General features: G+C 39.5%; 1 protein-coding gene across 1 annotated transcript; it reads left to right on the top strand.

Moving 5' to 3' along the window:
* Positions 1-907: 907 nt before the first annotated feature.
* On the top strand, positions 908-13,546 carry APOH (apolipoprotein H). Its single transcript, XM_025436742.3, has 8 exons — positions 908-1,058; positions 1,731-1,907; positions 3,176-3,272; positions 4,605-4,681; positions 6,878-7,066; positions 9,914-10,093; positions 11,714-11,911; positions 13,395-13,546. The coding sequence occupies exons 1-8, from the start codon at positions 995-997 to the stop codon at positions 13,448-13,450; spliced, it is 1,038 nt and encodes a 345-aa protein (XP_025292527.1). The 5' UTR covers positions 908-994; the 3' UTR covers positions 13,451-13,546.
* The last annotated feature ends 255 nt before the right edge of the window (positions 13,547-13,801 follow it).

The following is a 13,801-nucleotide window of genomic DNA, read 5'->3' as shown; positions in this document are numbered from 1 at the left end:
TGGAGGTCATGATTTGGCTTGCCAGATTGGTTGCTACAGAAACTAGGGGTCAGAGTTCTATTTTTATTTATTTTCTGGCCATCGTCCACTTGTATATTCAGTCCTTGAGAGCAAAGAGTATATGAGAGGATGAAGGAGTCATGGCTGGTCCTCTCTGAACCCCTAAGCAACATCATCAGCATTGGTCATTGTCTCCACCTACTCAACTTCTGTTCTTCTCTGAGTCCCAACTTGTAACTTCATGTCAACTTTCCAATTCCTAAAACAGATCTAGAAATCTGCCTAGACAGATCTAAGCATTAAGAATAACGAGCAGGACTTTGTGTTGACTTGATGTGAGAAGACTGTGGATTTAAGGAAAGCTGTAAACTTGTACCTGGAGCTCCCAGGACAGTCTCATTACTAATTGCAGCTAGAACAGAAATCTGGAAGAAAGCATCATTTTGTGACGGAAGATGATGAACTCGGTTTTTTTAGGCATTATAATTTTCGATGCCTCCCTGGTGGATATTCTTTGGAATCATACATCTGGAAAGTGGAATATCATTTTAGAGGTGTGGAGACTGAAACCCAGAGATGGTCCTAGGTTTCTACATCAAGATGGTGGGAGAAGCAGGTGCTCCTCACTTCTGATCCTCCACCTACTATGTATACAAAACTAAGGATGGAGGATGAGAGGTCTGGTGTAGAGGCCTGACAATCTGGGAATCACCAGGATTCTATCAGGAGTGATAATGGGCAGTGTTGTGCTGTTAAAATAAATGCTATGAAGACGGAAACCATTTGCCAAAGATTTCACAACAGATCCACAGAAGTGAAAGTAAATGATTAAAAAATAAGTCTCAGGGTTCCTTTCAAATTGTGATATTTTACCTTCTATTGACAGAGATAAAAGGACACAGGAGAAGAGGTTAATGTTTAAGCACTTTTATATTTACATCCTTCTTTTTAGTAGAGGAAACCACTTTGGTAGTGCCCGTGTGTGTCATCCATAATGATTTCTCTGGGGCTCATCTTGTTCTCGAGTGTTCTCTGCCATGTTGCTACTGCAGGACGGAGTAAGTATTCTTTGCTTTTGCAAATATAATTAATATATCCAACCCCCTAGCACATGACAGGGATCAATAATGATAATTAAAATTCTCTCTAGTGCAGATGCTGGATACCGATTCTTCAATATTGTCATTACTTAAAGCTCCCTAAGATATTCAGCCAGTTGAAGCCTTGATGGATTGACCTATAAAACGGGGATAACTATAGTATCCTTCACAGGGTTGTTGAGGAGATTAGATGAGATATTGCATATGTGAAATATTTGACATAGAACTTGGCATAGTTACTTTTGGCAGCATTAAATAGTTTTTTTCATTTTTGTGCTGAAAAAATGAAAAGCTAAAAGTTCAACTTTTAGCTGAGCTTAAAAGTGAAAATATAGAGTTCTTTTTAAATTTTTATTTAAAATCAGTTAGTTAACATATAGTGTATTATTAGCTTCAGAGGTAGAGTTTAGTGATTCATCAGTTGCATGTAATACCCACTGCTCATTACATCACGTGCCCTCCTTAATGCCCATCACCCAGTTACTCCATATCCCCACCTTGCTCCCCTCCAGCAACCTTCGGTTTGTTTCCTAGGGTTAACAGTCTCTTATGGTGTGCCTCCCTCTCTGATTTCACCTTATTTTAGAAAAATATGGACTTCTTAATTAACCACTTTGTGCTTTATTTCAGCTTGTCCCAAACCAGATGATATACCATTTGCCACAGTTGTTCCATTAAAAACATTCTATGACCCAGGGGAGCAGATAGCGTACACCTGCCAGCCTGGCTATGTGTTCCGAGGTCTGACGAGACGGTTCACCTGCCCTCTGACAGGAGTTTGGCCCACGAACACCGTGAGGTGTATACGTAAGTCAGTGCCTTCTCTCACTCGCTTTCCCTCATTGGATTCTGGACACTTGGGGGATAACCTACTTTGTCATGCTGGGGGCACAGAGGGCCAGCAGAGGCACAGAGGGAAGAGCTGTGAAGAAACAAGAGGACCTGCGGGGATGTTCATGGGAGGAGAGACCAGAGGCAATGGGTGCTGTTTAGAGAGGAGGAGGTGAGCATAGCCCAGAAGTAGGAGAGTGAAGACCTGCCAGGGTACAGGAGAGAGAAACACTGCAGAGTTAAAAAAAAAAAAAAAAGATGTACAGATACTCCAAAATTTAGATACCAAAGAGACTCTTGACTAAGTAAAACACAAGGAATCATCATATCTTTGGATTTTGCCTCAAAATTAAAGCAGATCTAATATAATCATCACATTATAATACCTCATAATAGATGAATTATATATGATTATCTAATCATAATTTATAATAAGTTACAATAATTTATATATACACATATTAAAAACTTAAGTATAAATTTATTGCCATCACCTCATGGTAGATGGTGGCTTTTCTTTATTCCTCAGACCATGGTTCTGTGGTCCCATGCCCACATTACTTTTGGCAGTCAAATATAGAGCAATCAACCCAATAGAATTTCTGGCAATTTTATGTAGAAGTTAAACAGTAAAAATAACAATATGGATCTATATGACTCTGGTTATTTTGATCATATGAACATGACCTTTGTGAAAATCACATATTTCATAAAAGTGATTTTAGCATGCTTTTTGATTTAAAAAGGACTAAACACGATTTTTAATAAAAAATAGCTATAACATCATAAGAGAAAAGCTTTCTTTAAATTGGTCATAAGCCTAGAACACTAACAATTTCATTTTTTCAAGTTATTTTCCACGTGTGTATTTTTGCATCGTTGCAGAGAGTAGGTACCATTTTATATTTTTCTATTTCATCTGCATAGCATAAACATTAACTGTATCTCCATACTCTTCATAATTCATATTCATATTGGCTGCATGAGAGTTCAACTATTGATTTGCCATAATTAATCAGAACAATCACCTGATGTTAAACATTTAGCCTGTCCAATTTTTGTTATTAGAGATAACAGTGCAATGAGCCCCTTTGTGTATATATCATTTGACTAACTTTGATTTCTTTTCTTAGAATAATTAACAGTAGAGTTATTGAATCAAAAAATAGAAATGAGTTTATATGTTGTTGCTTTAATGAAAAATTCTATAAATTGAAATTCACCTTTCTATCTTTAAATTACAGCCAGAGTATGTCCTTTTGCTGGAATCTTAGAAAATGGAGCTGTACGCTATACAACTTTTGAATATCCCAACACGATCAGTTTTGCTTGTAACACTGGGTAAGGACGTCTAGCCAACAGATACAGAACATTCTGTGCCTTTAAGCTAAACATCAAGACATATTTTATTTTTAGCCTTCAGGCTGGACTTGCTGAATACAAATCAATTATAGTCCTGTTTTTAATCTATACCACAGTGGTATTGGGGTTAGGGAAACCATAACAACTCGTGAAATGTGAAGTTGCTACTGCATTAAAACTTTTTTCTCCCAATTAATTACTTATCTGAGGAGGTACACTGGAATGATTAAAACTGGATAATAATTCCTAATCATCTCTGGGACAAAGCTTGGCATGAAGGTTAAGATACTTTAGGAATTGGACTTGGGCTTTAGTTATGAACCTAATTTGATTGACTGACCTGGGAGTCTCCAGAAGGAGTTTTGCTTTTGTTTTTTTTTAATTTATTCAAGACACAGAAAGAGAGAGAGAGAGAGAGGCAGAGACACAGGCAGAGGGAGAAGCAGGCTCCCTGCAGGAAGCCTGACACAGGACTCCATCCTGGATCTCCAGGATCACAACCTGGACTGAAGACGGTACTAAAGCACTGAGCCACCTGGGCTTCCCCTAGAAGGGAGTTCTTTGGTGAAGGTTGGCGTGTGGTGGTATAAAACATACTTCTGTTAATCCTCACACAATGCAGGACAGCATTCCCAGCAAGAAAGCATGTACAGCGGGTCATATATAGCTTATGTGCCTTATGAGCAAAGGCACTGCCAGTGACATTGTCAATAGCACGTCGTCTGTATCCTAGGGCAAAATTTCACTGAGACTTCTTGCTCGGAATTGGAAATTAAGAAATACTATGTGTTAAAGAGAATTGGACTCCTTTCATCTGAAACATCAATTAATTTGTGGGTCTGATGACAAAGTACCTTGAAACAATTCGCTTCGAGGAGACAGTGTTTTCAGTGGAAATATACTGCATTGTTTTTACCCATTTATGTCAGTAGACTGAATCGTTTCAGAAAATGGATAGCAGCCATGACTCAGTTTGATTCACTTTTGTGATCCTGAAGAAGAGACAGACGCTTCTTTGCTCCACATAAGAAGCTGTTAATTTGGCCTGCTGATTGGAAAAGAGGGATTTGGGGTTTTGGCTTCTATGCTCATAGCTATGGAAACTTCTCATTCTTCTGTGAGACCTCTGCAGCCCTGGGTTGGGAAATTTGATGAGCCTTAAATGAGTGCTGAGCAACTCAGGAAAACAGCATTACAAAATAGGGGGAAAGTCAGTAGCATTAATCTGAAGCAATGCTCAGTGGAGAAGACATTTGAAATGCCATCAATGGATTCTTTTACTGCTTGATGGGTTCCATTTTCCCTTTGCAGGTTTTATCTAAATGGAAGTAGCTCTGCTAAATGCACCGAGGAAGGAAAATGGAGTGTTGACCTTCCTGTCTGTACTCGTGAGTCTGGGGGAACCCAGTTATGGGGAGACTAATTGGTTTGCCTGGGACTTTGCTGGTTTTGACACCTGTATGTTCCATACCCTGGAAATCCCTCAGTCCTGATTTCATTGGACAGTTGCTCACCTTTATGGGGAGTGTTCATTCTGATATCATCTCACCTTGGAAGATACAACAACCCTTTTGGAATGACAGAAAGAAAGCATTTGACTTGTGAACACATTTGTATCCTTCACCTCGTGGAACCAGAGATATCTGGGTCTATTCATTTCATCACTCACAGTTCTTGGCAGGGGCTTGGATACATGTGGCATTGGTCAATCGCAGACTGCCATCATTTGACTAGAAGAACATCTAGTGAGATCAAACATCTTCCTCCCACTCTGGGACCTCATTCATTCATTTATACATTCAACCATTTGTGTTCCATAAACAGGTGTTGAGGACCTAATGTGTGCCATATCCTGTTCTCAGCACTGAGGCTACATGGCTCAGAAGACTTCAGTCTGCCCCCAGGAAGTATGTCTAGTGATGAGGGAGACAGGAAAGTAACCTTCACAGTGAGCTTGGACTCCATGTAAGGGCCTTGCCTCATAGGAGTGGGGTGGGATTGCCCCCCAAAACACTGCTGGTTTATCCAAGGGACACTCAGTCACGAAGTCAGAGTCAGCTCTGGGCATTGTTCATCTAGGGAGGGACGTTCTGATGTTCCCTAACTTGTGATTCATAGGAGTCCAGTACAATCATTGACCAGGAGCCCCCTGCATTACAATAATGGTTGTAGTTCTTTAACATTTCAGTGAGGCCTGTCCTAGCAAGAGCCAGTAACAAAGTAAAGCAATTTCAAATCAATGATAGTTTAAGAAAAGCTGAACTACCAAAAGTTTTTTTTAAGGGTAAATTAGAGTTCTTTTCTCAACACCAAAAATCACCATGATTCCTATTGTTTCCCTTGTAAGCAGATTTATATAAATTATGTAAAGTTACTTTTTCTTCTTGGTTACAAACAGAAAGTCTATTTTTCTTCAATCTCATCTAAGTGAGAACTTCTCATACTTTAACGTATGTATGACTCAACTGGGCATCTTGTTAAGATGCAGATTCTGATTCAAGTGTCTGTGGTGGGGTCTGAGCTTCTGCATTTCTTGTAAGCCTCCAGGCAATGCCCCTGCTGCTGGCTCACAGATCACACTTTGAGTAGCAAGGATCTAAATAATTCAAAAAAAAATTTTTTTTATGATAGTCACACAAAGAGAGAGAGAGAGAGGCAGAGACACAGGCAGAGGGAGAAGCAGGCTCCATGCACCAGGAGCCCAATGTGGGATTCGATCCCGGGTCTCCAGGATCACGCCCTGGGCCAAAGGCAGGCGCTAAACCCTGCGCCACCCAGGGATCCCTAAATAATTCAAATTAAATCACATTCTGGTCTGCACTGACTTCCTTTACATTGGTATAACTCTCCCTGGACTTATTGAAACCCCATATTAGTGAGTCCAGATGACAATCCCTACTATGCCTCCAGGTAAAGCTACTTATATAAGCTCCATACATACAGAGTGCAAAAGCAGGAGATATTCAATAGGAACAAATGTAAAACAGCAGTGGAACTGAGATGTCACAAACGACTTTGTACCAAGTGCTATCATCAGCAATTATTGCAGGATGGGGCAGCCCCGGTGGCTTAGCGGTTTAGCGCAACCTTCCGCCCAGGGCATGATCCTGGAGACCCGGGATTGAGTCCCACGTCAGGCTCCCTGCATGGAGCCTGCTTCTCTTTCTGCCTGTTTCTCTCTCTCTATCTCTCTCTCTCTGTCTCTAATAAAAAAATAAATAATCTTAAAAAAATTATTGCAGTATGGTTCTCCACCAATTCACTTCCAGAAACATCTTCCAAGTAGCATTTAGATCAAAGACTTAGGGAAACCTATGCATTGTGTCATTATAATAGGCAAATTAGTGGTAATGAAACTTAGATTCACTTCATTTTTCAGTCTTTGGACTGGTTCAGACATCTGATTTTCAAATCATATATTCTTGTGCAACTTCTACAATGGACTGTTTTTACCCTGGCATTTGATCAATTTTTGCATTTTCTCAAGTTAATCTGTTTTTGTTTTTTTTTTTTTTTCCTTTCTGGAAAGAGTATCTTTAAAGGACTCAACTATTTCATAAGAGCAATCATTCTTTCTTTTCCAGGTGTAACCTGCCCTCCCCCATCCGTACCTAAGTTTGCAACACTTAGTGTTTTTAAGCCATTGGCTACAAACAACTCCCTCTATGGAAACAAGGCTGTCTTTGAATGTTTGCCACACTATGCTATGTTTGGAAATGATACAATTACCTGCACAGCACATGGAAATTGGACTACATTACCAGAATGCAGAGGTAGGTGTAACAAGACAAAACTATTACAATAGTATAGAATCCCATGTTTGAGAAGTATAGAAAATTATATCATCGAGTGTTTCCAATGGCCTTGTTCAACAAATGTTTATTGGCATCTACCATGTGCCAGGCAGTGTGCTGGGTGTTGGGGATATCAGACGAATGAGACCTGGCTTCTGACCTCAGGACAATTAAATATAATGCAATGAACTGTTTGGAGCTGCTTGGAAGAGCTTCCTGGAAGAGGAGAATGGAGAATAAGGAAAAGGCATGGAAAATCAGGGAGATGTGAGAGAATAGGGTGTGTGCATGGACAGTCGAATATGGTGGTGAGGCTGGTAGAGAGAAGCCAGGATTAAACTGGGGAGTACCAGGAGATGAAGGTGAAAAACTGGGCTGTAGTCAGATTGTCACAAGCTTTTACTAGGAATCACAAGAATATTTGATTTAAAAAATTATGAAAATTCTTCTTCTTCTATTTATTTTTATTTTTTAGAAAAAGAGCATGCATGTGCTTGCAGAGAGGGGGAGGGGCAAAGAGAGAGGGGAAGAGAGAATCTCAAGCAGGCTCCAGGCCTAGCACAGAGCCTGACATGAGGGTCAGTCCTACAACCCTGAGATCATGACCTGAGCAGAAATCAAGAGTCAGATGCTTAACTCACTGAGCCACCCAGGCACCCCGTTCCTCTTTCAATTTCACCTATCTTCGTTATCTTTGAGTTTGTCAACTACACAACAAGTAGCAAAATTATAGGCTTTATCATGTACACAAGGAGTTATACTGAGGACTACTACTTTCTCCTAAGTAGATATTGCAGATATGTCTTGAATGAATGATCCAAAGCATAAGTGCTTTTTAACATGGGGAAACTACCAATAATGATACAAAGCACCTCTGAGGGACTGAAACTCTGGGCCAGGCACTCGTCTCCTGCTGTATATGTGTCATCTCATTTAATTCTTTCAATCCTAAGCAATAGGTTCATTTTTTTTTCTTTTTCAACCTTTCACCTAGATGGATCAACTGCCAAAATGTTGTGACTTTCTCTGTCTCTCTCTCTTTTTCCATAGACAGATGTTTTTTCTTCCTGAACCATTTGAAAATAAGCTGTACACATCATGACACTTACCCATAAATACTTCAGCATGAATGTCCTAAGAACAAGAACATTGTCACTGTAGACAAGACATTTAATGCATTTTGAATTATTAACAATAATGATTTAAATTATTATAATAATATAAACAATTAACAACATTAATTTCATGTGCAACCCCCCCCCACATTGACCTGAAAGTGTTCAGTTTTGTTTTACATGAAATCTCATCAAGTGTCACACATTTGGTTTAGTGTCATGTCTCCTTAGTCTCCTTTGGTTAAGAATGGCCCCTTCTGACTTTATAATTGTCTTTCCTTGGCATTTTTATTTTTATTTACCTATATCCTTTTTTGAGAAAGAGAGAGAGTGCGAGTGTGTACAAGGGGTGGAGAGGGAGAGGGAGAGGGAAAGGGAGAGAGAGAATGCCAAGCAGACTCCATGCCCAGCATGGAGCCCAATGGGGGGCTCAGTCTCTCAATCCTGAGATCACAACTTAAGCTGAAATCAAGCCAGATGCTTAGAGGCACCTGGGTGGTTCAGTCATTAAGCATCTGCCTTCAGCTCAGGTCATGATTCCAGGGTCCCTGCTCAGTGGGGAGCCTGCTTCTCCCTCTGCCTGCTGCTCCCCCTCCTTGTGCTCTCTCTCTCTCTCTCTCTCTCTCTCTCCCCGCCTCTCTCAAATAAATAAATAAATAAATAAATAAATAAATAAATAAATAAATAAATAAATAAATAAAATATTTTAGAGAGAGAGAGAAAGAAAGAAAGAGAGATGCTTAATTGACTGAGCCACCCAGGTGCCCTTCCTTGATATTTTTAAAGAATATAGGCTTGTCTTCTAGCATATTCCATAATATGAATCTGGTTGATGATTTACTTGTGATTAGCTTCAAGTTAAATAATTTTGTTAAGAATCCATTCCATCACATCGGGAGGCACCACTGGTCTTGCTTCATTTGATCCCTTGGTCAGGTGGATTGTTAGATCTTCTTTTGGTAAAGGCATCTTTTCCTCTTTGAAATTAGTAAGCAAATGGTGGGTAATACTTTGAGATTGTGTGAATATCTACTCTAGCTGGCATTTTGACATCCTCTGAGGATCCTTGACTTAGTCATGACACTGGTGGTTGCAGACTGGTGACTTTTTATCTTTTCTTCTTTATTTATTAGCTTGCACGCTTCTATAGAAAAGAGCTTTTCTTTTCTTCCATGGACTATTTTTTAAATATTACTATAGACTCCTAGATTCAGGTGCCAGCTAGAAGCACCATGTTTCTCCATATTTCATTCTGGCTTCTCGTATAGACGGAAGACATTCATAAGAATTAGATTTAACATCTGAAATCCAATAATGGTGTGCTAGTGCGTGTGGAGGGAGTCTTTGTGTTTTAATTTCATGGTTTGTTGATTAAAAGAGACAGACTTTTTTCTTCTTTCAAACCTGCCATCTTAGACTGCATGGAGATGAAATTTGAAATAAATAATACCTTGTGATTGTATGAGAGCCCAAAGAACTTGGTAACTCACTGATTTACTTTCAAAGTATTGTTTCTTTTTAATATCCAGGGTCATGTGAGCATAAGATAAGGGGGACAGAATTGAACACCTAGGTCCCTAAAAATTGCATTCCAGCTACAGGAACACCCAGTGGCTCAATGGGAGTAATGGAAGCTGGAAAGTAAATATTTCACAACTATGGGAAAGTACTACCTTTTATACTAATATGTCTTATTGAATACACTTTTTAGAAGTAAAATGCCCATTCCCATCAAGACCAGACAATGGGTTTGTGAACTATCCTGCAAAACAAATCCTTTATTACAAGGATAAAGCCATGTATGGTTGCCATGATACGTATACCTTGGATGGCCCAGAAGTAGTGGAATGTAACAAATTTGGAAACTGGTCTGCACAGCCAAGTTGTAAAGGTATGAAATATGGGTGAGATCATAACTCATCTCTGAATTTATCCAGTGGATTACCCTTACTTGCCATTTTCTTGTGCCAATCATTTTCTGCTCATTGTTTAGACTTGCTTCAGTTATTGAACTTCAGGACTCACATGTGCATGGGGAGCTTCATGCTTAGGAAGCTTGTTTGAGATGATACTGTAGAGGATAAACAGATCCTTTGTAAACATTGATGATATGGTGGAAGATTGTGTGGGTTTCCTATACTTGCCTTCCTGTGAGCATCCTTTTCTGCTTTCTTCTAGTCTAGACTCTTCTCATTATTGCAAAAAACAACCAGACATTCAAGCTTGTTCAAGGAAATGGGGGTTTGTCATAAATGGGCAACAAGTGATCATGTGGACATGGAAGATGAGGAAATGAAATGCAACTGGTCCTCCTGAGGATTGGAACTGAAAGTCAGGCCCTATTGCTACTCTTTCCATATCTCAGTGGCCTCATGGTCTCTCTCTCATCTCCGTGTTTCCCTGCTCATTCACTTCAAACCTGGCTTGACTCTACACTAGGACCTTTCAGCCAAAGGATTCATCACTAACTGGCATTTTTCCCTGGAAACACTGGTTCCTTTTGAGTTAGGTGTCTATCCTTGATCTGGGGTCATGCCTATGCAAGAGTATTAGCACTGTATTTCTGCTCAGGTTGCCATAGGGCTAGGCAGTCTAAGCAGAAAAAAAAAATTAGGCACAGCAGGCAAAATGATGTATAATTAGTGTCTTAGGTTGGGGTCCCCTAGAAGCAGAGCCTAAGACAGGGATTCAAGTGCAGATGATTTATTCAGTGAGTGTCACAATTTCCCTGTACCCCAGAATCATCTGGAGGGCTTATTTAAACCCAGAGTTTCTGATTCAGTAGATCTGGTATAGGACTTGAGAATGTGCATTTCCACCAAGTTCCTGCTGCTTCTGCTGATGATGATTCAGGGACTAAGTTTTGAACAAATATGTGGTCTCAACAGGAGACTGGTTTCAGTTTCATCCCCTTGGGAGCTCTAGACATGAATTCTACTCCAGAATGGATCCCACCAAAGGGCATGGGGACCTGCCTCTTGTATCCTTTTATTAATCAGTCATTGGCTATGGGCTGCTCCCTTCCCTGACCCTCGTGTGGGGGCTGATTCGCTCCCAGAAGAAGTGGCTCCCTTATGGCTGAGGGCAACTTTTCAGAGAAAGGAACCTTTATGAGCTATTATCAGCCAATGCACACAGTGGCTGGTAGATGGCTACACTAGCTTAATAAATGGGATCTAAATGGGGCAGTGGAGGTTTGTATGAAATGGCAATATCTAGTAGAAATTCTTTTTCACTGACGCCTAAAATCTGATGCTTCTGCTTTGATCCTCATATGTCACTACTACAGCGGGGAGAAAAGGGCATCTTGGAAGCCATGATTAATGGTTCTATTGATAAAGAATTGCTATTAGCACTGACACTGACATTAGTAACTATGAACATACTTGGAGTCTTCTTGTCTTGAGCAGTTTGTTTCAGGTGTACTCATCTACTAATTCAAATACTATGTTGTCCTTAAGAAAGACTAAATGAACTCCTAAGTCTTGACTACAAATATTGTCTCTTTCAGCATCTTGTAAATTATCTGTTAAAAAAGCTACTGTGCTATACCAAGGAGAGAGAGTAAAGCTTCAAGAAAAATTTAAGGATGGAATGCTGCATGGTCAAAAAGTTTCTTTCTACTGCAAGAATAAGGAAAAGAAGTGTAGCTACACAGAAGATGCTGAGTGCATAGATGGCACCATTGAAATCCCCAAATGCTTCAAGGGTGAGTCTAACACTGGTACTTTTAGCTAGGACTTCCACTTGCCCCTCACCGTAATAAGTACTTTAGTTACATAATAAGAAGCCATATCAGTTTGGCCATTGGATTTTTTTTTTTTTTTTGAGAGAGAGTGAGAGGGAACGTGTGCAGGTGCATGAGGGGGGGAGAGGCAGAGGGGGAGGGAGAAGCAGATTCCCCGCTGAGCAGGGAGACTGGGATCATGACCTGAGCCCCTGGCTGCTGGGTTTTTTAAAAAGAGGCAGGGACCAAAGGAAAGAGCACGATGAAGCAATAAATGGATTCATTTTTTTTCACTTGCAATAGCATCTTCCTTTCCAATTCTCTTCCTTAAAACTCAGGATTGCAATTTTATTCAATGAATATTGAGATGAATTATGCCGTCCTGTATAATTTCAGGTTAAGCTCAAATAAAAATAAAAATATTTCATGGAATATTGAATAATAATAATATTTGCTGCCTCTTGGTCCCAAATTATAGAGAAGTCACCTCAATTACGAAGTAACTCATGGTGATGGTGATTGGTTTATAGATCTTCTAACATTTTTTTCCCTTCCTTCAGCAATTCCTAGAGTTTGAAAAGTACCCATTAGAGCAAAGTACTCATTAGAGCAAAATATTTTAAGGAATATGGGATCATATTTGTGTGAGATAAAGAAGCATACAATGATCAGCATTTAGAACTGCCGACTTTTTAAATTTGGGGGTTTAGGGTTTAAATATCCTTGTACTGTAAAGGAAGAATGAGCCAGAGGCTGAAGTACTATTGGCTCTTAGTTTAGAAGTGTTCCAAGAATGTGGACAGCTCTATATTGGGCAGGCAGATTAGAGAAGAGAGGGTTTTGAGAAGTGACCAGCTAGAGACAGTAGAGGGAATGATAACTAGTACTCATACCTACTTCATGGGTTTGATAATCGGAATGATCCAAGCCAGAGTAAGTGCTCAAACAATGATAGTTATTATAATCAGTAACAGTTAGAAATGCACTGGATAAATTGTTATTGTTCAAAATATAGCAGACCCCTGGGCAGATGTTAAATATTGAAATCGACAGAGGACATGAAGTCTAGTACAAATCAGAATACAAAATATTAGGATAATAAAAAAAAAAAACAAGCAGAGTTTTGTTGATGTATTTCTTCAGGCTATTGTCTCTTACAATCTTTAGACAGATGCAGCACTGTTAGTGCATCAGTGAATAAATAAAAGCCTTATATAGTTTTTTTTTCCTTTTAATCTTGACTGTCAGAATTATATAGAACCTTTTATTTTCTCTCTTGGAAATGAGTGCCTTATCATTTCCCTGATGTTTTCTCCTAACACTTAAACCTCACAGTCAATGGTTTTATTCATATAATTAAATTTTCCCACACGTTTGTAAAATGTATTTGATTTGGCTTAGCTACTTAACAAATTTAAGAAATGATTGTTTCGCTTAGAATCTTTCTCTTTTCCTTCCCAAACAGAACACAGCTCTCTGGCTTTCTGGAAAACCGATGCATCAGATGTAAAGCCATGCTAAACTGGTTTTCAGATTCAGAATTAAAGGCCATACTGGAATCGGTGTCTGTCCAAGGAACATAAAGAAAGGTGGAAAAATAAAGTGACTGAAAACTTACCCGCTCTGTCACTGCAGTGTGGTAGCTTACTTTATGTTGTGTTATGTTATGTTAGCTGGTTAAGAAATCTGAACATTTGGAACATGGAAATTTTATGGCTGTGGAATGGAAAGAGTACACTTATTATCCAGGTAACTCAGTTCCCCTCTCCCTTGTTCTATTCTCAAATGCCTAAACCGACTGCAGTATTTTTCATAGAATGGTCCAGAGAACCATCATATGAGCCCTCAGCTCTGCCTAGCAGTCTTACCATA

Source organism: Canis lupus, chromosome 9, assembly GCF_003254725.2.
Source record: "Canis lupus dingo isolate Sandy chromosome 9, ASM325472v2, whole genome shotgun sequence".
Classification (NCBI taxonomy): domain Eukaryota; kingdom Metazoa; phylum Chordata; class Mammalia; order Carnivora; family Canidae; genus Canis; species Canis lupus.
This window is presented reverse-complemented; position numbering and strand designations above follow the sequence as displayed.

Bases quoted from the DNA above. Each gene is read 5' to 3' on its own strand.
- APOH (XM_025436742.3), top strand. From the start codon at position 995: ATGATTTCTCTGGGGCTCATCTTGTTCTCGAGTGTTCTCTGCCATGTT. The intron at 1,059-1,730 runs GTAAGTATTCTT...GCTTTATTTCAG, and splicing joins TGTTGCTACTGCAGGACGGA to CTTGTCCCAAACCAGATGAT. The intron at 4,682-6,877 runs GTGAGTCTGGGG...TTTCTTTTCCAG, and splicing joins TGACCTTCCTGTCTGTACTC to GTGTAACCTGCCCTCCCCCA.